The sequence below is a fragment of the Neophocaena asiaeorientalis genome, unplaced genomic scaffold (genome assembly GCF_003031525.2).
Source record: "Neophocaena asiaeorientalis asiaeorientalis breed wild unplaced genomic scaffold, Neophocaena_asiaeorientalis_V1.1 scaffold15, whole genome shotgun sequence".
NCBI classification, from domain to species: domain Eukaryota; kingdom Metazoa; phylum Chordata; class Mammalia; order Artiodactyla; family Phocoenidae; genus Neophocaena; species Neophocaena asiaeorientalis.
The window spans coordinates 7,469,263-7,494,609 of NW_020185328.1; the positions used below are offsets into that span (position 1 = coordinate 7,469,263).

At 39.2% G+C, this 25,347-nt stretch overlaps 1 protein-coding gene across 2 annotated transcripts; it reads right to left on the reverse strand.

The window, feature by feature from the left end:
- Positions 1-1,314: 1,314 nt before the first annotated feature.
- CRYZ (crystallin zeta) lies at positions 1,315-25,336 on the reverse strand. Of its 2 annotated transcripts, XM_024734583.1 has the most exons (10): positions 25,256-25,270; positions 20,486-20,535; positions 20,247-20,370; positions 18,461-18,613; positions 14,267-14,430; positions 9,896-9,947; positions 5,412-5,561; positions 2,176-2,277; positions 1,981-2,076; positions 1,315-1,541 (listed from the first exon to the last, which is right to left on the reverse strand). In XM_024734583.1, exons 3-10 carry the CDS (start codon positions 20,355-20,357, stop codon positions 1,377-1,379), a joined length of 993 nt encoding a protein of 330 aa, XP_024590351.1. In that variant the 5' UTR covers positions 20,358-20,370; positions 20,486-20,535; positions 25,256-25,270; the 3' UTR covers positions 1,315-1,376. The 2 variants fall into 2 exon arrangements, with proteins under 2 accessions (XP_024590351.1, XP_024590350.1); XM_024734582.1 differs by lacking the exon at positions 20,486-20,535 and having other exon boundaries at positions 25,256-25,336.
- Positions 25,337-25,347: the final 11 nt, after the last annotated feature.

Consider the following 25,347-nt stretch of genomic DNA (forward strand, 5'->3'; position numbering starts at 1 on the left):
CCCTCAATTATAGAAGTTAGCAGTGCTTTCTGTTCACTGTGAAAGCAGGATTCCACATTCAAACAAGAAATTGTCGTTCAACAGAACAAATCAGGTCAAGAGAATCAACCATATAATATACTAACAGATAGGAGGCTGTGATCACATGAAGAAAAGCAAGAACAAAAATAACAATCAAACCTCATTTCCTGGGACATAATATTGATGGCAAGATTTCTAGGTAATCATTCCTTAATTTAGTTTAGATAAAAACTTCCAACGCAAAACACTATTAGGAAGTAACAGTGATATAAAAGTGATGTAAGGCAAGTACTATATGTAAGACAAACTAGAAAAAGTTTTTAATTTCCTCTAGAATTTACTGTAGTTACCACGTCATAATAACAAAAGCAGATCATTCTTAATGTGTAAATTCATTTATTAATTTAAATAAAAATATATGATCCCCACCACACAAACAGGTAACTCTAAATCTACTTTGAAGTTGAATCAATCAATAAGCATCTATTTGGAAACTATGCACCTAGTATCATATTATACCAAAGATAAGGCTCCTGTCCTCACAGAATATGGATCACTGGTAATCAATCATTAACCTAGTGAATGTCACAATATATTGGGGAATATATTGGAAAACTAACAAATTTCTCTGGACATCATTTATCTTGCCCTTCTGAGAGACTTGTAGATCTAGATGAGATTAGTTTGGAAAAGGTGTCTTGTTTAGGTCAGAAAATCTTCAGAGTCCAATATAGTTCTGGGCTAATCAGAGACTAAAGAACCTTTATAAAGTTCTTTTTTTTTTTTTTTTTTTTTTTTTTAAGATTTTTGGATGTGGACCATTTTTAGAGTTTTTATTGAATTTTTTACAATATTGTTTCTGTTTTATGTTTTGGTTTTTTTGGCCCCAAGGCATGTGGGATCCTAGCTTCCCAACCAGGGAACAAACTCACACCACCGGCACTAGTAGGTGAAGTCTCAACCACTGGACCATCAGGGAAGTCCCTATAAGGTTCTTATAAAGAAGTAGGCTTGGAAATCAAGCAGTCTTACTTTGAATTAGCATGTTTTAGTCAAAGGTATGGAATCAATGATCAAGTATCAGTTAGGAATTTCTGTAATGCCCTCCAATGCCAAGTGACCACTAATATTCTATTTCCTACTATGATGAATCCTTGACGAGAGGCAGAAGGCATAAAGAATATTGCCAGCTATAAAATCAATTGCACTCCAATGTCTATGATCGCTAAAGATAAATCTTTTTTTTAATATAAGAAACTCACTGAATCAAATGAATGCTAATTAAAGCAAATGTAGTGTACGTAAAACTGAGGTAAGAAACCTTTAATTATGCAGGTAATCTGTGGAAGGATTAATCATTTTAAGAGAAGAATCATTTTTCCAGTAGCCCCACTGCTATGAATGATATCTTCATGAGCCTGGGCCACCTTCTCCAATGGATACTGGGGACCTATTACTGGTCTCAACCAACCAATTTCCATTCCAGCTTGAAGGGCTGCTGCAAACTGCTGAAATTCCTCCTGAGGAAAAGAAAACGTTTTTTCAGTAGAGGAACACATGACTTAATTTTCAGAAGCATTAAAATTTTTCAGAATCTAAGAGAAAAAAACATTAAGAATTTCTCACAAATACGTAGCTTTTGTCAACTTGTCCAGAACTACAAAAAAAGTAGTTCTCTATAGGTTAACCATTTAGTGCAATTTGTCTGTGGCGGTCTCAGTTTACAAAATACCTATCGTCCTGAAGTAATTAGTAATTGTGAATAGTATCTCCTTTCTCTTTCATAAGTGCCTTGGCTTGGAAAATCACCCTATCTTCTAGGGATGTTATCTTCTAGGAATTAATCCTTAACCCACTTAGATAACTAACTTTAACATCTACTTAAATTTTCAGTCTGCCTGACTAGACAACTTATATCAATGTTTAAGGTACCCAAATCAGAGTCACTTCTTTTCCTACCTTGGTGGATGAATGGAGAGCAACTCCTATTATGCTAGATTCCTTTGCCATGGTGTCCCGTGGGTTTATTTCAATAGGACCCCTGCTGCCAACAACCTAGTATGAAAAACAGCATGTCTATAGTTAAAGATGACTGCAAAATAGAGTTAAATTACGATAAAACTACAAAGTGGTAAAAAAAAAAGAAATACTTACTATTACTCGTCCTCCATGTGACAAAAGATTCAAATCGTTGCTAAGATTTACATTAGCTAGCATTTCAATAATCACATCAACTCCTTTTTCACCAATAGATTTCTATATAAAAGAATGCAGAGTAGATTAGGAAAAATAACTGTTATCATAGTCCCATATATTACAGAACTGTGTTTCAAATGACATAAGATGCTATATTTTAAAGACTAATAATGCAAATTTTAAGATAATGTAATTATATAGTGATGCTGTAATTCCAAGGTACTAGCTACAACATCTAAAATGATAAAGGTCTGTATTAAATAAATTGCTATAATGAAATAAAATTTGTCCAAAATTTTCAGGCACTTAGACTCAACTTGACTATAAAGTACTTTTTCCTTAGCTGAAAATTTTCTATCTTCAAAATGTACTTCAATAGAGAAAGAAGGAACAAATCAAAAATCCAAAACTGGACATTAGGTTTCCCATTTTTATTAAAAAACAGAAAACAAAAGAAAAAAATCACTGGCTGTTTGCTGTTGCAGGATTTTGTGTGTGTGTGCATTCAGTTTTGCTCTAAGTGGTCTACAATCAGCTTGGCAGACTATTTCTTTTCCTTTGGGCTCTCAGATGTCGGTTCCCAGCATCTAAAACTGGATCTTAAATAAGCTATACATATCTACCTTATATTCATTTATTTTAACAAAAAAATGAATACCTGTGTCAGGCACTGTGAGAGGTACTAAAAATGCCAAGATGGACATAAAGAGCTCAAAACAAAGTGAGGAAGATGGAAAACACTACAATCTTCACTGTGATGTGATGGGCTAAGTACTATATTAGCAGAAATAAACCACAGGTTATGGAGGGAATAAAAGTTACAACTCTGATCACCTGTAAAGGTCAGAGAAAATTCCACAGAGATGATGACCTGGGCCCTGAGGGATGAGTAGGAGTTCCTTAAGTAAAACAGAAGGAAGAGGGCGCAAGAGGAAGTTAGACATGAGGCAGTCGGTCTGGACAAAAGAAACAGAAAAGCAAAGATATAGGGACTAAGAGTACAGGTTGGAACTGGAAAGTGGCCCAGCGGAGCTGGAGAACGTATCTGGGAAAGAGATGGGGGTGGGGGAAGAGGTGGGAGACAAGAAATTGCAAATTGGTTCAGACTGTGAAAACACATCAAATGCAGGTTAAAAGATTTGGACTTTTGGGGGGCAGGTGTTCATTAATTAATTCTTGTGCCAGACACTGTTTTAGGCACTGAAGTTACAGCAGGGAACAAGAAAGACAAAAATTCCTATTCTCATGGAGCTCTCATTTCAGTTATTTCTGAAGACTTTTTTCTTTCTTTCTTCCTTTTTTTAAACAGAGAACCAAATAATGCTGGAGACAGTAGAGAAGACAGAGGGGAGATTAGCTCAGCTGGGAATAATAGTCAAGGCTGAAGAAGATGAGGACTAAACTAAGTCACAACAATGAATGGAAAAGAGAAACAGAGACGTATATGAAAGGCATGTCAGAGATGACACTGATAGATGAGGTGACCAATTTGATGGGTAGGAGGGAGAATGGTGATTAAACAACAGGGACAGGAAATGAAATGTGGGTTTCTGTCCTGAGGGACCAGATGAGTGTCAATATCTAGTAGACTGATGGCATGAAGGAATGAAACAGGCCAGAGGTAGTGTTGGAAACCAGCAGTATAAGGGTGTGTATGAGATGAATCAGGATGGAGGTGCAGCACCAGAGAAGATTAGAGAGCAAGGGGAAAGACCTAAGGAATACCAACATTTAAGTAAAATGAAGAGAAGGGAGACTGAAAATGAAGTCGGAGAAGTAAGAAGAGAGCCAGCTTCGTGTGGTCAGGGTCAGACAGGATGAGGACTGAGCCAAGAGCAGCTGCCTGGTAACTAGGCGCTTACCAGCACCCCTGACAAGCCGTGTAAGTAGCTGGGGTGGAAGCAAAACTGCAGTGGGAGGTAAGGAAGTAAGAGCAGTAAGTACCCCTGACTTTTTCAAGAAATGTGGTGGTAAAGGAGGGGGAGGAGGAGATAAAAGGTTAAGAGAAAGTTTTTGGAGAATGAGAGAGACTTAAGCAGAAGGAACCAGTAGAAGAGACGGAATTAGACTGCAAAACAAAAACATATTCTTAAAATAACTGACAATTTTTCATCTCTGATACTGGTGTCTTGAGTGCATACTCAATCAATTTTAGGTTCCCTCAACATATAACAAAGGAGTGCCTTAACTCAGTTTTTTGGCAAGATGATTTAGTGGTAATAAACTCTCGGTCATATTTTTCCTCAGTTTGTAATGACCTTGTTTACACAGTAATCAGTACCTGGAATATACCAATTCTTTCTCAACATGAGCAAGTAGTTTGGGGATTAGCAAAGTAATAGGTGTTTAGTAAACTGCTACTATAGCACAAATGGAGAACTTCAGAATCTGTTTGAATTCTGTTGCAGCAATGGAATGGATGCAATAATAACTAAATTCTATCTCGCGCTTTGGATGAGGTAGTGCTCACTCCTCCAAAGTATCCAGTAAACAAATAAACTTTACTCCCTAGGCTAAACAGATCCACTTTTTAATCAGTGGATAACTTCTCTTCTATGGAAAATATACACCAACAGAAATTATATTAAGACTACCTTTTTGTGGCCAGAGGTGGGGTGGAGGTGGGGGACGGGTGACAGGGGTAAAGGTGGGATCAGAAGGTACAAACTTCCAGTTGTAAAATAGGTAAGTCATGGGGGTGTAATGCATAGCACGGTGCCTACAGTTAATAACACTGTATTATATATTTGAAAGCTGCTAAGAGAGTAGATCTTAAAAGTTCTCATCACAAGAAAAAAAATTTTATAGTTGTGTATGGGGACAGATGTTAACTAGACTTGTTATGGTGATCATTTCACAATATTCACAATATATATTAAAAAAAAAAAACCTGCCTTACAGCTGCAAATACAAAGCTGTGGCTTTACTTAAAATGTGATTTGCATTAAAGAGTACCAGTTTTTATAACTATATGCCTCTAGAGAGGCTATATTTTGCTTAGTAAAAATAAACAAGACAGAAATGATAGTGAAGGTTTGAAAACTAGACATCTCTGTTAAACTAATTAAATCTTTAAAACACACATAAGCAAAACAAACAACTTTAAGAGAGTAGTTGATAAAAGAACTTACCAAAAAAATGTTGTCTCCCATGAAACAAAATTTTACTTTTATAAAATTATAGAACAATTTTACCTTAATTTTATCAATGTAATTAGCTTCTTTGTGATTAAACACTTCGTGGGCTCCATTTTGCAAAACAATCTTTTGTCCTTCCTCAGTACCAGCTGTGCCCAAAACCTTTAAGCCATAAGCTCTAGCAATTTGGCATGCTGCTATTCCAACCTGAAAAACAAAATATGGCCCAACATTTTAGATTCTTTGCATCCCTGCAAACATTTATTAAATACATATAATGAACTTTAGGTTCTTCTAGGTTCTAGCTATTGTTAAGAAGTTTAAGAGCCTAAACAAAGAAATAAGAACAACAGCTAACTATTACTGAGCATTTATAATATGCCAGGTATTACACTCAATACTTTCTATGTATTGCTTCATTTCATCCTCACAAGAAGCCTATGAAGTAGATATTGTTATTGTCCCTGGCCCACAGATGAGAAAATTGAAGCTTATATATATGGAAACAGGAGCTGGACCAAATCAGATTGCAGAGCCTGAGTTTGTAACCACTGCACAAAATGTTCATTTAGCATCTGCTTTGTGCAAAAGATACAGGGTTTAAAGATGATGAAAATGTGCTCACTGACTTCATACTTTAATTGTACATATAAAATATTACATAACAAAGGTAAGGCCTCTACCACTTAAGTGGAGGAGACAGGTACATACATGAGCAAATTAACTTATTCACTAATATGATGAATGTTTATTATTTATTATGTGCAAGACATGATTCTTCATGCAAGATTTTTATGTTCTAAGGTAGGGGGAAGATAATAAACACATGAAAAAATAAATGAATAAAGTAAATTCAGAAAATGAAAAGTACTTGAAAAAACTAGAACAGCCTATTGGGTTATAAAGAGATAGGGAAAGGGGCCAGTTAGGTCATCAGGAAAGGCTGCTCTGAAGAGGTGAGACCTGAATGAAGTGAGGGATAAGCACGTGAAGGTGGGGGAAGCCTGCTGGAGATGTTGTAGGCAGAATGGTCATGGTTGAACCAGGAATGAGCTTGGGGCCTTCAAAGGTCAGAAAGAGGGTCAATGTGGGACTTCCCTGGTGGCTCAGTGGTTGGGAATCCGCCTGCCAATGCAGGGGACACGGGTTTGATCCCTCGCCGGGGAAGATCCCACATGCCCCAGAGCGGCTAGACTCGTGTGCCACAACTGCTGAGCCTGCGCTCTGGAGCCCGCTGGCCACAACTACTGAGGCCCGCATGCCTGGAGCCCGTGATCTGCAATGGGAGAGGCCGACGTGGTGAGAGGCCCGCGTGCCGCAATGAGGAGTGGCCCCCGATCCCTGCAACTAGGGAAAGCCCATGTGCAGTGGCAAAGGCCTAATGCAGCCAAAAATAATAAATAAATAAATAAATTTATTTAAAAAAAAAAATGAAAGAGGGTCAATGTGGCTTGAGGGTGGGACATGTTGGACAGCAGAAGATGAGGCCAGAGGGGCACAGAGAAGCCAAGGCACACAGGGCCTTGGAGGTAAAGGCTTTGGATTACATTTAAGAGCCATGCAGAACTACTGGAGAGTTTAAGCAGGAGAGGGATATGATCCAAATTAGGCTTTTAAAAGAAATTCCAATTATATGAGAGGCAAAAGGAAGGTAGGGGGAAATGGGAGTAGGAAGACCAGGCCTTCCTTATAGATTGAAGGTGGAAGGTGAGGAAAAGAGAAAAATTAAGGATGTCTCCCAGGTCTTTGGCCAGATTAACTGGGTAGATTGACTGGGATAAGGAAGATTAGAGAGGATCAAGTTAGTGAGAGCATTAAGAATTCACTTTGAACATGCTGAGCTGTATGTTGCTCACCTAACTGAAGATGTAAAGTCATCAGCTGAATATGGGTATGGGCTAACAAGAATTCAGAAATGGAAACGTAAATTTGAGATTCATCAGTTTAAAGCTACGGGACTTGATGAAATCACTAGAGCACTAGATAAATGTGCTTAGTATAAAGGAGAAATAAAATTATTTTAGGAATATAGATGAAAGCAATTATTTAAATTGCAATACTAGGAAATACGTTTGATCACATGCCAAATGAATGGCACAGATAAGGGTCCCATACATTTAGAGCAAGATTTCTCAAACTTGGCACTATTGGGCCGGGTAACTCTTTGCAGTGGGGACTATGCTGTGCAGTGAAGGATGTTTAGCAGCATGCCTAGCTTCTATCCACTGGATGCCAGACCCCTTTACCCAGTTGTAACAACCAAAAATGTCCCCAGACACTGCCAAATGTCCCCAAGGGGGAGAAGAGATGATATAAAATCACCCCTTATTGATAACCACTGGTTTAAAGGAAGGTAAAATGATTATAGATTAGGCATGATAGAAAAGAATTAAGGTGAAAAATGATGATAGAAACTAATTAAAATTGTAACAGAATCACAGACTCCCAGGCCTGAAATAGACCTTAAAGATTGTATGGCATATGGGACTGATGAGCCTGAACCCACTTGGGTTATGGTGAGGATCTGTTTGATTTCACCAAACAAACACTGGGAACTCACTGTCTACTGAGTGCAACAGACATTCAATTCCATGAAAAAACAATACACTATGTGGTTAGCATGACTGATTTTTGCTACTTTAATTTTCAATTAAAAAGACAGGGGGCTTCTAATAAAACCACATTTCAACCTAAGAGTTAATGTAAATATACCTCCTTATGCTCTAACTACTTCAAAGGGGCACTCAGTAGCTATTTTAAAGGTGCTGTTTATTCTATTCTTGTCAACAATTATACTAACAATATTCCTTCAATAGATCATATATCATGATGTATCAACTATTTTTTCTTCTATTTATTTTGCTGATGCTAAAATAGGGCACTCCCCACCAACATATCGGAATAATAGCTGTGTTCATACATTCTACACCATTTTAAATACACAACATAATCCCAAAGGAATTTGATTTAAATGAGGACAGAAAGTACAAACAGAAGCAAGACAAAACCCAGCACTGTTTCCCTCTGATAGGGCAGGGAGGATCAGAAGTGCTTCACACACCAGGTCACCAGCCTATCCCCGCCAGCCAAGGATTTAACAAACTCAGCCAGCACAGGGAACAGTGCGGATTCTGCCTTTAAAAAAAAAATCATGGTGAAGCAACCTGGCTTTTTACAAGAGAGTAAAGGGAATAAAAAGAGATTTTCTTTAAACTCTTCTCTCCCCTTCCTACTGAAATCTCTCCCTTTGATACAGAGCACAAGGTTAGCTCTCTGAAAGCCAAAGCAATTTAAATACATGAATGTTTGACAGATCCTTTAGTTATTTAGGGTTAAATTTAATTTAACCCCCAAATAGCCTCTTCGCTGAAGCTAAACAATGGGCGTTTTTTGACAAGGTATATCTGTCATATTTTCTCAAGCCCCAGAAAGACAATCTTGGTGTTTTTTAGTAAATAGTCTGATCCGTGAAATCCTTCAGAATTAATCTATTGAAGGTACACAGGAAGCTGGGTGTGAAACCTGGTGATACATTCACATTAAGTAACAGATAATGCAGAGGTCTGAATTCTCTGTTTGTATTATCTGGCCACGTTTAGAGGTAAATTCACATTTTCAGGATGCCTCTCATTATTCTGGGAACAATGTGCCATCAATAGGTTACTTCTTTCCATCTACTCTCTGGAATACACAGTGCCCTGAAAGGGTTAAGCAGCTTCCTCAAGGTGAACCATCCAGCCCCAGGCCTTGTATTTTAAAAATGTGAAATCCTGTCTCCAAAATTTCTAAAGCCTTTACGTGCAGGATAGAGGTCATGTGGATTTCTTGTTAAATTCCAGCCTCAGAGCTCTAACTTTTCCTCTAAGCTCCTCGGAGGCAGATTGACAGCCAGTTTCTTGAAGAGGTTTCTGACAGCCTTGCGTTGCGTGATTTCACTGCAGGGCTGATTTTATAAGTTCTGAGTCCCCCTCCCCCGCAGCCCCATTAGCATTTTAAGCCATGGGTTGTGGTGTGAGGGACACAGCTGTATACTATGTACCCCACGAATGTCATCAAAGCGCAGCAGGCCAGGAGGAAGGGAACTAGAAAGGACAAAGACTCGCAGTGTGGCTTTGCAGTGCTGTCTGGGGCAACAGCGGTAAAGCTTTAATGAGCCTTAGTTTCCTTATCTAAGGGAATGTAGAATTTACATTAACCTTAAAGAACTGTTTAAAATTCTAAATAAATATTCTTGTAACATTCACTACTTGAAGAGAAAAACAAAACCGGCTTATCTAGGTCCATACCCAACACAGGTGGAAAACCTAATGCATACATTTTTGACCTGGTAATCTATTGAATTTATTAACCAAGAAATGCTAAACTAATGACAGGGAATCACCTTCAGAAGACGGAATTTAAAGAAGCCTCGCTACAAAAAGAAAAAAAGCACCCTTGACTATATTTACAAATTTGGCTTTTAAAAACAACTTAAAGAAATACAACGTGAAACGCACAAACGTAAGCTCTTTTAAAAATAAACTTAAAGAACAAATACTTACCCCTCCACTAGCCCCATGAACCAGAACAGTTTCTCCAGCTTTCACACGGGCACTGAAAAAGAAAGTATAGCTTCATCACCTTACTCTGGAGCTAATTAAGCTCAATGCTTGTCATAATTCTTAAGAGAACTCTACCCTCAGTTCAACTAACACTTACCCAAAGAGGAAACTCATCGTGCTATATAACCCAAGATATTCTCCAAGCTCCACAGGATCAAACAATGGTTCTTCAGAGCCACAGATAAAAGTAAACCTTCAATTCACTTATTCATTCAACAAATGTTTATTGGAAGTCAATCACATGCCAGGCACCGTTGGGATGCCGGGATCACGTTATTGGGCTACCTTCTCAGAGGCCTTGTTGGTGTGTTAAGTGAAATTGCTTCACCTAGAGGAACTGGAGTCCGCCATTCAGTCCCACAGAAAGTGTCGCAAAACAGGGTCATTACAGCTCAGTCTTTATTCCACGGTAAACACAGAGCAATACCCAAGTAAACATAGCAGCTACTGCCTTCCTTCTCCATGCCTTTGAACATCTGGCTGCACAGCCTCTAAGCCCTCGCTTCAGGAAGCAATGCTGAGTCAGCGATGGTAAGAGAGTACGAAACACAATAAATCCTGTCACACAGGTTCCCCTGTCAGCCCCTAAAATGTCCAGACCCTCTGGTGAAATGACATATTCTTTTTACTTCTGGTTCATACCACTGTTTTTCTATTACACTGAAAACATGGAACATGGAACGTGCAGCAAGACAAAGAGGGATGCCTTATCATTTCAGATGGACAAGTGCTGATGTCACAAGCCAGCAACCAATTTGTGATCCAGATCTGACGCCCAGCAAGGATCCTTTACTCACCAGGACAATAGGGCGTGGCCACCCTGTACAGACATTATGTTCAATCTGGGAGTGAGAACACAGTAACCTGGAGTCCTGCTCAAGCCCCCGTGCCAACAGCTGACAAATGACAATTGTGTCAGTAAATGAAGTTTCTCCAACATGCTTGCTTGGAGATGAGGGGTTGAGGGCAGTGAGTTAAACTGAGGGTTTGCAATGATAAACTGAGATAGGTATTACCAAAACATTTAAAAAAGTAAAATACAAATGTAAGGGAATAGGATTACTAATGTTATGCTATGCGTCATGAAATACTTCCCAATGATTTTTTTTAAATCTTATAAACAACTCCTCACACACTAAGCACATCCTCCTAAACCTCTGGGCCTGCAGTGGGTGGAGAAAAAGCTGGCTAACCCTCTCCTGGATCCCCATGGCTACGATCCGTCTATCCTTGTGTAGGGTCACTGTGATGGTTAATTTTATGTGTCAGTTTGGCTGGGCCATGGTGCCAGATATGAGTCAAACATTCTGGATGTTTCTGTGAAGGTGCTTTTTTGGATGAGATTAACATTTAAGTCAGTAGTCTTTGAATAAAGCAGATTATCTTCCATAATGTGGATGGGCTTCGCCCATTCAGTTGAAGGCCTTAATAGAACAAAGACAGACTTCTCCCAGAGCAAGAAGGGATTCCGTCAGCAGACTGCCTTTGGATTTGAACTGCTACTCTTATCGGGCTCTAGAGCTTGCCAGCCTCCCCATCAGATTTTAGACTCACCAAGCCTCCACAAGTCAATCTATCAGTATATACATTCTGTTGGTTCTGCTTCTCTGGAGAACCCTAACTAACAGTCCTCTGTCCCTGGGGCCCACGGCAGGCCTGAAGCATGTGGCCTGGCCTTCTGTGCTGCTGTAGCACCCCATCGCAGTTACTGAAGACTAGGACCTGGCACATAGGCTTCCTCCTCCACCCCCAATCCAGCCCCAATCTGGGAGATTTCAACATTCACGGGAGGAAACCCGCAAATCACAATTCCTGAATTCTCCTCTGCTTTTACCACTCTCTCCCTACACCTGGTAGCCACCCCTAACCATTCTACCTGAGGAATATGAGACACTAACAAGCAATATTAACCTCCTATCCTGATTCTGTAAGCCCATACTCTCTCAAAACTTCTTCAGCTTCACAGATCGCTGTCTCTCAATTGCTCCTTTTCTGCCCTCTTGCTGCTCCTGGCCTCACTTCCCTCCCTAGTCAGCCTGGACCCCATGATACATTGCCCCAACTTCTCTCTGTCTTCCTCCTTCAACGTCTCACCTCCCTGCCCACCAACTTTCCATAATTACACTACCTCCTCCAAGCTTTACAGATGAGTTCTCCTTTCGACCTGAAGCCAATCTCTCTATCTCTGTCCTAAGTCGTCTCCTTGCCCTGCTCAGGATCTTGTTCCATCTGCCACTCCGCCCTCTCTTCCAAGCCTTCCATCTCTCCCTCTCTGACAGATCCTTTCTCAGCTACAAACATGTCCAAGTCCTGTCCATCCTTAAAAAAAACCTTTTGTTCCCACATTCTCCTCAAGTACTCTTCTACCCCTTCCTGCCTGTCTCCCCCACTTTTTAAGAGTAGTCTCCATTCAAGAATCGATTTTTTTTTTCCTTCCTCAACCCACTCAATCAAGCTTCTGTCCACCACTCTACTGAAAATGAACTGATGAAAGCCACCAATGACCTCCTAATTGCTAAGCCCGGCTGGTATTTTTTCCCAAATAGCCCTCACTGCTGCATTTGACAACTAGCTTACCTCCTTGTTAGCAACATCAACTACTACCCCTAACACTACCCACACTGACTGTACTACTCACATACTAAGAGCTTTACATGCACTAATTACCTCATTTAATTCTCAGCACACCCCATGAGGTACATGCTATTATTATCATCCATGTTTTTCAAGTCAGTAAACTACAGTTGAGACAGGAAAGCAACTTGACCAGTAGTAGGTGGAGACAATACTATAACCTAGGTATTCCTGTCTTCAACACCTACGAGCTTAACAGATGTTTAACAGACATGGTGACTCTGGACTCTCTTGCCCTTGGGATACACTCCCTTTGGTTCCCTTAGGACTCTGTCCCCTACGTTTGACCACACTCTTCAATGTTAATGCTCACTAAGATTCTAGTCTCACTCCACTGTTCTTCTCACTCCCTGAGGGATTTCAATGACTTTCATTTTGCCAGCTCTCACATGCTGACAGCCCCAAATTTATACCTCCAAGCTTCAAGCTTCAGACTCTTTCATCCGACAGACTGCTGGACTTCTCCATGACGATGTCTGTCTTACTTTCACATTCAAAACTGAACTCAGTTTCCCTTTGAAACTTTTTCCTCCTTCTCTTTGTCAAAGTAAACATTACCCAAGTTTAAAGCTGTAAGTATTCTTAAGCTCTTTCTCTCCCTCATTCTCCACATGCAGTCACCAAATATTTCTGAATTTACCCCCTAAACAGTTGTCCTTTCCTCTCCATCTCTACCACGACCCTTGCTCTAGCCCTTAAGTATTGTTCCTAGAGGGTACTTCTATAAGACCCTCCCATCTCTTTCTCCATTCCTGTCATCAAATCCATCCTTCGCATAGCAAATAGGTGATCTTATTGAAACACAAATATGACAATATCACTCTCCTGAAAAAAACCACTGAATGACCCCCCCAATCCCTTACGGAACAATGTGTGAGCGCTATAATCTAGCTTTTTATTATCTGAATCCCGCCTATTTGATAATGGCAGCTAACATTTATTGAGAGATTACTATGTCCCAACCTTATTCTTCAGCACTCTTTGCCTTGAAATCTTCTATCTAACAAAAACAAACTGCTATAGCTCTTTCTCCCCAGATACCATGATGTTTGCCCCCCACACCAACTATTCCCATTGTCTAGGATGCCCTCCCCACTCCCAGCTACCCTTCCCCAGGATAAGTCCCTCTGATCCTTTTCAAATACCTAGAGAATTTAATTACAATACAGATTCTCAGGTATCATCCATGGAAACTGACCAGTGGGTCTAGGGTAGAGCCCTTTTAAGTTGCAGTAATTAGTTTCTGGAGCTGGATAACAAGATTTTTGAACCACGGCTTTAAAATAATCCAAGTCTTACATCTTGCCACGAAGCCCTAGCTCATCACCACAGGCACATCCCTTGTGATCCCATAGATACCTATGCACATCTCTACCACTGCCCTTTCCACATTATACATCAATATTATTACTCTTAGTCCCTTACTCCCTCCCTTACTAGACTGTGAGCATGTCGAAGACAAAGACAGTGTTTTGCTCTTCTTTTTTTTCTTCAGTGATTAGAATAGTCTCCCAAATTAGCAGTTTCTACTCCATAAATCTTAATGGTAACCAAATGGGAACCAAAAATGACCAACAGTGGACGGGTGGTAGGAAGCATAAATTATATATTATCCTCCTCCAGTTAATGCTGCCCTCCTCTAGTGCTGATTATAAAGCTGACAGAGTGTATCATTACCTGTGAAGCAGAGCTCGAAAAGCAGTAAAATACGGGATCCCGATGGCAGCTCCCTGTTTAAAGTCCAGTTTTTCTGGCAGTGTGTAAACAGTGTGATCGGCTGCCAGAGCATATTCTGCGTAGCCCCCAGAGATTGTGCTTGTAGTGAAAACCCTGTCACCTTTCTGGGGAAAGCAATAAATTAATAAACGCTTTAGGGATTAAAAATGATGTCAAAATGGGTACGATCCTTTATAATGCAACCTTTATAACAAGAAATAAATGAGTATTTATAAACTGTTTTCTACGTCCTAAGGTCTCATAAAAATAACTTCAAAATACCGAACATTTAAAAATGTTCTATTAATGGGAACTAGTAAGAAGTAAAATCAAGGGAAATAGGAAAAATAAAAGAAAGAATGTCCAGCATGGTCTAATAATAATGATGATAACTAACCTTTATTGAGAGCTTGCTGTGCTAGGCACTGCATTAAGTGTCTAATGAGTATTATCTAATTTGATCTTCATGACAGCCCATGAGGAAAGTACTTTCATTATCTCCCTTTAGATAATCCCACTACACAGATGAGGAAATTGAGGCACATACAAGTTCAGTAATTAGCTCAGATCAAGCCGTTAGTAAATGGCAGTTAATATAAAACTTTTTTTTTTCTTTTTTTGGTCCAAAATACTAGGGAGAAGAAACAAATAAAATGTAAGGTTTCTTCCACACACCAAACACCTGTTCTAAATCTTTTCCATAGATTTGTTTCTGTATTTCCCTCATTTTTCATGCATACACCAAAAAGCAGGCAACTCTGCCTGGATCCTGAACAGCAAAGATGAGCCAGGACAGATGTCTTCACCTGTCACAGCACTAGAAACATAAAAACTCTCAATAAACAAACGTCTGCTGGGTCCTTGCTACTGGAAAGCAGATGCGTGACTGAGGGTAAGGTAAGGCACCACACAAGCACTACAGGCCTGCCCAAAGTAACCTGCACACTAGGGAAATTAGACTGCCCAGTACAAGCACCTCTCCTAACTCCTATTTCTTTTTTTTCTCCATAATACATGGAAATCTTATAAGATTTCTTTTTAATTGAGCATGAAATAGGCAACAGAGTTGTTGCCACCTATGTAGGATTACAGATTCAAGAATAAATATATATGAGAGTGTACACACACACACACACACACACACACTAGTTTACAAAGATACAGGAAAATAAAAAACACCTGTAGAGAATATTTTTCATGTTGTTATGCAGGTCAGCCTAAAACCAGACTTAGTGGCCAAGTTTGAGAAAGAACAGTCTTCCATTGCTTTCAGTAGTATAGGAGTACACTGTACAATGATGAAAATCATTATCATTTTTTGCCTCTTCTCATTATTGCCCCCTTGCAACACACACACCCAAGATAAAGTAAGAGAATACAGTTTTTCATAATCTATTTCACAGGTCTGTTAAAGAACTAGCCTCAACAATCTCAATGTAGTAGAGAGAATATGAACATTAGAGTCTGCCATACCTACATTCAAATCCCGGCTCAGTCATTTATTAGCTGAATTCTATGTCAGCTATGAATTACAATAAAAGCTAACTCCTATTTCTTAAAGAGAATAAAAAAGGAAATATTCCTTGGAATAAGCAAAACAGTAAGGCAATAATTCTCAATATACTTAAATTTGCCCTATAATAAAGCACTATGTGGTGAGGTAGTGATAAAAAAGGTACAAAAGGCATCTAGGAGTCAAAGACAAGCATCACTGCTTAACAGTGTTGCCTGCAAATGGTCAAGTATGACTAATTTAAGATTAATTCTGTTTTTACAGCTTAAAAACACATTGCATTGATTTCAATATAATTCAAACCTGTTCTGAGAATCCACTATGGAAAGTAGTACTTCAAGTTCTGTGATGGATATTAATAGCAAGACACTCTCCCTAATCTCAAGCTTCTTAAATGCTAGGAAGAGGAAAAAAAAGGATAGAAATAATTACAAAGCAAGGCAAATATGATGGGCCATCAAAGATAGGTACAAGAAAAAGAAAGGAATTATTTCTAAGTTGAAGGACTCAAGAACAGCTTCACTGAGAAACTAGTATTTGAGGTAGGCTTTGAAGGACAGAACAAGATCTTGAATTGAAAACCAGACCTGGGAAAAGTCATTATGGATGAAGGAAACAAAGTACGTCAAGGAACAGTGGCAGGAATAGGTGCTGAGAAATCATCAGGATTCATTCCCAACGAATAAGTAGTTTAATGTGTGGAATGTAATAGTTTCGGGAGATAAAATGAAAAGAAATGAAAGCTGGAGGGTAAAAGCCCTTGAACCCATGTTTATAAGTTTCAGTTTAGTTCTGCCATGCAGAAGAGCCAATATGAACAAAGACACAGAGATGAAAGAGCATGGGATATGCAGGGAAGAACAAACAGTTATTACTAAAGAATAAACTACAGGGTGAGAAGGAATGGGAGATAAGAATGGAAAAAGATAGGTGGGGGAGAGAGCACGAAACAGTCTTCTTTCATAACATAAGCAGTTCCAGCAGTACCTTGAAATCTACAGAGAATTAATGCAAGAGTTAAAACAGAGATGTATAATAATCATAAGTACATTTTAGCAAATTACTCCTTATAGAGCAAGGATAGATTCTCAGGGGAAGAAGGGAGGGTGGTAAGTTGTACCTATTATAGAAATCCAGGTAAAGGACCATGTAAGATAACCAGAACTACACTACAGGCAGTGGGGAGGAAAAGAGGAGAGAGGAAACAGTTCCAGTAAGGGAGAGCTGAGTGAGGGAGAGTGAATGGAGAGGTAAGCCTCAAACCCCAGATGTCACTAAGACAGTCACACGAGACAGCAGCAGATCTGCTCTGAGAAAAGATGAACTCCCTTTTAGACACAATGAATAAGAGGTTCCTGGAGGCTGCCGATGTGGGTCCTGTGCCCTGCAACACAACCTTCTGTGATGATGTAAATGCTCTGCATCTGCACTGCCCAATAGGGTAGCCACTAGACACCTGGGTCTATTAAGCATTTGAGTAAATGAACTTTTAATTTTAATTGAATGTGAATTTTAAATAGCCATGTGTGGCCAGTGGCTACTGTATTTGGACAGCACGGGTCCAGAGCTTATTAGAAGATTCTAAGCTAAGGATATCACATGTGATAATGGAAACCAAGGGTGTGTATGAGACCATCATGAGGGAGAAAATATAAAAAGCAGAGTCTAAGTAGGGACGGCGAGAGCTGGGCAACACACCAAGATGTGAGGGGCATGCAGAGAAAAGGGAGCTTGAAAAAGGATGCCCAGAGAGGAAGGGAGAGAGAGGATGTCACAGGAGCTGAAGAAAAAGATTTTTAAGAAAAGTAAGTGGCTGAGAGTGTCAAATGTCACACAGAAGTCAAGAGAGATAATGACATAAAAGGGCCCATTAGCTCCAGCAATATACAGGCCATTAGTGACATGAGCAAGCATCGTTTCAGTGGAGCGGTGGGGGCAGAAGCCAGAGTGCCACAGGCGGAGGAGTGGAAAGCTGTAGGAATTTGCCCGGCTTCCTGGGCCCGGGCCACGTTAATCTTCGCTGTCTCAGTTCAATTTTGGTAAATGTGCTGCCATAGTTGAGCAGGTCAAGGAATCATGAGGAAAGATGAAAGAACATGAATATACTATGTTTTTTATGTCTTTTGGCACATAAATAACGAAAGCCCTGATCATAACATTTTCATTGACTCAGTCACCTTGGTCTGAGTCACAGCTCTAAAAATGTAGAGCTGACCTTGCATTTTTTCATCTTTTACTGATTATTCAAAAGAATTAGCCTTCCCTGTATTCTGTGAAACTAATTTTATAGAAGAAATAAAAAACTATGCTGGCTGTGTATTACCAAGAGTTAGGAAATAGTATAATTTCCTTGCTTCTTTTCTTTCCTTACGTATTTCTGTCAAATCAAAGGATCATAGTTCAATTCTGCGGGGATATGGAAACACAGAAATGACCCAGCACTTATTCCCAACAATCAGACAAGCAAGGTCCCTGGACAAAAGGTAATTTCTTTTTTGACTAGAGGAGTCCCCCAAGTGGCAGAAATTGTGTAATGGGGCCTTTTAAAGACTTAAACACAGATATATTTTACAGCTATGTTAAAAATGTTAAAAAAATACATACATATTAAGCTAAAATAGAAATAATTAAAAATGTAATACCTTGAAAGCAGATACACTCTCTCCGACAGCTTCTATTATTCCAGCCACATCTAAGCCAGGAGTATAGGGTAGAAGTGGTTTTCTACTGTAAGTACCAGAGCGAATATATGTGTCCACCGGGTTTACACCACATGCTTGGACTTTAATTAGAACCTGCAATAACAATGTACTTTAGTTCAAACAGAGCATTTAGGCATTCATTCAGCATTATGCTAGGACTGTAGTGATTATGGGAGCTATAAAAATGGTGAGGAAAGCCCTGCCTTCAATGAGCTCACGTTACAGTTTTACAAACCAACATATACACACACTATAATATATAAAATAACTAATAAAAACCTGCTGTCTAGCACAAGGAACTCTACTCAGTACTCTGTAACAGCTTATATGGGAAAAGAATATAAAGAAAAAAGAGAGTGGATATATATATATATGTATAACTGATTCTCTTTGCTGGATACCTGGAACTAACACTACATTGTAAATCAACTATACTCCAATAAAAATTTAAAAAATAAAATCTGAGTGCACTAATAAAAAGAAAAAAGAAATAAGACAGAATGGTTTATGTGCTATATTATAAACATTTGGGAAAAACAGTGGTGGAAATATGAGCGGATGTGTGGCAGAGACCACTATGTGCTCATCAAATCTATTTCCTCCTCCTCCTAGGCAGGTAGAAAGAATATTCCTTCCTGGCTCCTTCACAGTTACGAGTAGCCAAATGGAATGTGAACAAAAGTGATGAGAGCTCCTTTCAGGCCTGGCCCACAAAGACCTTCCTAGGCGATTCACATAGTGTCTCCACCCTTTCATAGCAAACTCAGAAGAAAGGTGTTGAAGGTGGCAGAGCCACATGATGGAAGAAATCCAGGTCCCTAAATCACTTTGGAGGAGAACTCTATCCACCAACATTTTAGAATTGTGGAATTTAGTGAATGAGACATCATTTTCTATTGTTGAACCCTTGACGTTTTGAGGCTACATCAACAATAGAAGCTAATTTTACCTTAACTGATACAGAACGATTACTTCTGATATAAAAGTAAGGAAAGGTCTTATAAAGGACGTGTATTTGAGCTAGGTCTTAAAGAATGAGTAGAAATTCTTTCAGAATGGGAGAAAAAGGCTATTTCAGGTTAAAGGAATAGTATGTGCAAAGACAGAAGGAATGACAGGACCTCTCAGGCAAACCAGATAAAGCTTGTGTTGTTACAGCAGTCTGTTGAGAAGGAACGGTAAGAAATAAATCTTTGCCAAATTATGGCCACACTGTAAAAACTCTCATAAAGCTTGCTAAGGAAATTAGACTTGAGAGCCATGGAAGGTGCAATAATAAAAATACACAATTTTTATTGAAAAAGTATATTGTTGAAGTCACCAGAAATGATTAAACTCTGCATTTAAATTTTCTTATATGCGAAAAAGCATGTATGCAGAAGAAAATTATTTTCCCCATGCATAAAACAAAGATCATGACTGAAAGTCTGTAATAGAATAACTTGTTCAAACCTACTTATGACTCCATTCAGAAAAATCCAATTACACAGATGATTCTCAACTTTAAAACTTTTCTTATAAGATGTTATTCCTTTTCATACATTTACTTCACTAGTTAGAATTATGTTAGCCTTGTCAGAGCTTATAGAGGCAAACAGTGTAAACTCTGTCCTAATTCAATGTCTTTATAAAGCATTGTGAGTTTGCTTCTTTCGAACATTAGCTTGATGTGCTAGAGACGCACACTCAGCGTAATTATTGCCTGTTTTTAAGTAATGACTTCCACCTGATGGTCTTTCGGAATTGGTATGGCAACATTCGACTGGAGTTTCAGCACTTCTGGTCCACCAAATTCAAAAACTCTAATAGCTCTCATCAACTTCTGTCCAGTCGCCATGGTGACCTAGATACTAAGGAAAAAAATTAACATATTGTCATATTGTATCTAGGCTATCACTATGTTTTTTCCCCTGGAGGGAGAAGATCAAACAATTTTTCAAACAACAGTTTAAATCATGAGCTTACCACTGATCTCATTTCATGTTTGAGGACCTTTCATCTTACAAATCCTTCAGCTACAAAGCAAAGTACTTCATATTACTTCCTGTAGGGATTCAGTGCCTTCAACAAGGGAATCAAACATACAAACAAAAACATCTGGATAGGTGAAGCATGATACAATATCTTAGGTTTCCTTTGGTGTAAGCTTGGGCTGCAACATCTTGGAATTCTAGGAGCTAATTTAAGTTTTCTTAATATTAGATAAATAGATCTTCTTTTGTTAGATTATGTAATATTTCAAATATAGAAAGAAATATAAAGAATATAATAAACATTTAACTGCCACCCAGCTTTAACAAATCTTAACATTGTAAAAACCTAAAACATGTACATGTAACCAAAGTCTCCAGTACCCATCCCCAATCCCATTTCTGTCCCACAGTTTTAAGAGATGACTATTCCCATAAACTCAGTGCTCATCCTTCTCAGGCATGATGTAATACCACTGCCACATGTATTTGCATTGGTAAACAATATGTGCTATTGTTATTGTTTTGCATGTTTTCAAACTTTATTTAGATTGGATCATATTGTACTGAATTCTGAAACTTGCTTTTTCTTCTCAGCATTAAGTTTTTGAGATTTATCAATGTTGAAACACTTAGTTTTATGAAGCTCATTCATCTTAACAAAGAAGAACAAACATTAAAAACTAAAAACACTGCTTTGTATGTAATCTTTTTTAATCATGAGGGTAATTTATAGTTAACCTTTCTCCGCTACCACTGTTAATATTGAAATGAAAACTCAAGAGTTAAAATAAGTTTAGAAAAGGTAAAGAATATTTATATAGAGAATTGGATAACTTTGAAAATCTTATACCTATAGAGATGCAATGAAAGGGCTTTGACTGATCTCCATAATTTTATTTGTGAGCTATGACAATTTCTTGAAATTAACCATATCAAATATCGTTAGACTCTGCCACCACTGGGAACATCTTTGCTAACTTCTGGAATAATCATATTCACCAACCATGAGCCACTGAAACATCAAAAAGAGTTGCAGAAACTAGGGCTTGAGATGAAAGATCTTTACTGTACTGCAGTTCAACACAGGACTCCTCAGAACGGAGCCCATGCTAACTATAAAGTAGCCTTCCACGTGTGAAGGGAATCAAAGCACTTTGATGGTATTAATGGGAAGTTCTTGATATAATTAATCAAAAGTTGTGTCATTTAAAAACCCTTTATTTAAAATGATTTAATATAGTACCTAGCACAGAGGAGAAACTAAACTCTCCATTGCTAAAAGGCTGTTTAGCAATGACATATCCTGAAGGGCAGTCCTCTTATGAAAAAAAAAGGGGGGCAGAAGCAGGCAGAAGCCTCACTGCACTGTAGAGCACCAAGCAGTCCTAGGGTGAGAAGTCCTGTGCAGGGAGCTAGGACCAGGAAAAGGCAGCTCACGCCATACCTACCCAGCAGTCTCACTACCGCATTTCTATTTGGGTCTTCGCTCAAGCTGAGTATTTCTTAGAGAAGAAAGTGAAATATATACATAAAGAAAATAAAACAGAAAAAGAAAAGGTCGCACAGATCAGACTTTTCCACTCTGAAAATAAGAAGATTTTTTTTTTGTTTTTTCCTTTTTGTCTTCAGCATGGTGTTATGGAAAGAGTGTGGGCTGTGGAATCTGACGGTTCTCAGTATGAATCCCAGATCTATCATGTACTAGCTGTGTGGTCTTGGGCAAGGCAGTCACTTTTTTTGAGCTTCTTCATCTGAAAACTTGAGTTCCACTCAGGGTTACTATGCAAGAGACGGCAAGTATCAAGCACAGAACCTGACAAATGTTTACTCCTATACATAGTGATATCACAGTTCCTTTCCCATCTATTTTCTCCTTTCCAATTTCTTATTCATTAAAATATCTTTGGTTCTATAATTCTATAGTCATCTTTGATTTAATGTGACAATATTTACAGCACTTTTTTGTAAAATCAAGTCCTTAGCCTCAAAGAGTTCACAGTCCAGAGGATCATTTAAACAAAACACTAATACCAAACACTGGTTGTTATTCATTCAACATGTATTTTTTGTACGTTAACTGTAAGCAAGGCACTGTACCAAACTCAGAGAGCACAGAGGGCAAAGAGAACAAGCCCCCCTGCTCCCCAGCTCCTGCCCACTCCGCCCTCATCTCCCCCAATGCACACACATACCAGGTTAAGAGGAGTAGCTCTTTTTCCACTTTCAATATCTACCTACTTCCTACCTATTTATTTCTTTCAAGCTCTCGCATCTATCTTTTCATCAACAGACATCACTGGTACCCTCAAAAAGCTGTAGCAATAATAAAAGCAAAATTACCCTGAAATAGGATCTGTCAAAAATATCTAGCACATACATTTTTTCCCCTCACTTTTGGACATTTGCTAAGTTGGAAGAAAAGAACAAAGGAAGGAGGAGATTCATCCTTAATTCTGGATTTAGAAGACCCCCCTTCTTTGCCCAGTACTACACCTTATCCTATGGAGCTCGTAAGGAAACAGGGCATGACCTTGACAGCTCTGACTTCTACTTTGTTTCTGGAGATCTTACTTCCCACTGAACCTTTGCCACCATGATTGATCAGGCTCCAATCTGCACTCATTGCCTTTGAACCCCCTCAACTACCCACAGGATCCTCATCTGCTTCATAATATAGGTACTATGCTAAAGAAATAATAAAATAACACAACACACTAATAGTAATTACAATTCTTAAACCCTTGAGATACCTGATTTCTTCTAAAAAGCACATCTTTCACACCCATTGATATAATTTTCACAATAGGTAGAAAAGCAACAGTTATTAAAACCACCATTTAATTGTATGCAGAAGTGGAAATAAAATCACTATCCATGTTATGGATGAGAAAACATTCAAGGGGTTAAGAGGCTCACCAGGGTCACACGGAAGCACAGCTGGAACCCAACACCTTAAATATTGTTAGGTGTTTTTTTCCCCTTACTGTAAAATCCTTTTCATCTCACCCTTTGAAATGCTGGCATATAGGACCTTTAATTTCTTAGAGATTGCAGGTAGCATTACATATTTTATGATTAAGGTATCTGCTCTGAGTCTGAAAATTTTCAAATGCCCGTAAGTTAAGGGCTCCACTAGAGATACACTGGATGTGATTCTATCAGGAAAACTAATAATTTCCCTATCTGTAAAATGGGGCCAACACTCCCTAGCATAGGGTCCTTGTGAAGATGAACTGCAACAGCACATGGTGAGTGCTTCAGAGCACGCTTGACATGCTGTAAGCTCTATTATTCAGAGTAAATCATTTGCAGTCAGCAGCAGGCTTGTCACACTGCTTGTGTATTTTAATTAAGCCCATACTTCAAATAGGTTTTTCTATTTATCAAATATAATCTTTAAAAAACTAGAGCACCTTGGTTTAATGTTGGTTTTACTTTTTACCTCTGAAAGGTTGCCAACCATACTTTGCAAATGGAGGAAATACAGAATTTAAAATTCTTCCTCAAATAGTGATATTTTCCAAGCTACACTTGAATCCATTTGGTTTAAATGAAAATTAAAGAGATAGGGAAAATGTGGGAAATATATTTTCACACAAAATGAACAGATCAATTCACAAAGCCAAAGCAAAGGCATATCATAAAAGCAAACAGAAAATTTTTAAATAATTCTTAAGTAAGAATTTCTAGCAAGAAAAAAAAACTTGGAAAGAGAATAAAACACAAAATGTGCTGCTTTTGATCAAGAATGACTCATGTCAGCATATTATTTATTATTCTTAACCCAGAAAAAATTTTAACAATTAAAAGTAGCCACAGAAAAGTCTCTTCCTGGCCATGTGACCTTGTCGGGTTACTTCACTGGCCTGGATCTCAGTACCCACTTCTGATAAGAAGGGGTGGAGGAGGAGTTGAATAGATAATTATTCTAAACCCCGCCAGGTATTCTGAGGAAAAGACTGGATGGAGCAGAGCTCGGTGGGATTTACTACTGCTGACCAGACACTCATGGAGCATCCCAGTGGTTTCAGTGGGAATCACACCGCCATTTCAACTAGTTGCGGACCAACAGTCCAAACCTTAGCCTTTCAGTGGTTCAATCATTAACACACCTTTCTTGGTCACTGATATAAGTTTCCTCTAGGAACTGCGTAAATATCCCACGATGTGTTCACAGCGTGTTTTGTTAATTTTCTTTCTTTTGAAAATTCTTCTAGGTGGGAGCCATGGCGGGGGGCGGAGGATGAAAAAAATCTACACATTTCTCTCCAAAAGTAAGACGGCAACTCTGATGGCAAAGCAGGAGGAAAGGCCGGACAGAAAGAGCCCTGGGAAACAGGAGCCTGAAAGGAGAAATTGGCTCCTCCGGCTGCCTGTGGCGGGGGGTCACAGCAAACGCGCGCGGCCGCAGGAATCCAGATCCCAGACCGGGCCGAGGGGAAATCTAGAGGGAGGATAGGCAGGGGGAGCGGGATGGGGGGAGTACCAACGGGCGCCCCGCTGTGGCACCCGAAACGCTCACGCTGCCAGAAAGCAAAGCCGGGCTCTCAGGACCAGCAAGTAATACTGCCCTGGTGATTTACGGATGACCAACTTGCAGCCCCTGGAGGGGAATAACTTCGGCCACGAACACCTTATTCACTGGTTCTAGGGGAGGACGGAACGCAGGACAGGAGCGCAGCCAAAATCCGGCTCGGTTCCTTTGGGACGAGCGCGGGGGAGTTCCGCAGCCTGAACTAAGGGGGCTTTTTAAACCACTTACCCGGTTCTAGAATGGGAAATCAAAATCTGCGAGGGATCCCTCAGGTTCCACGGAAAAAAGACACGGGCCGCGTCATCCGCGGCGCTTTCAGG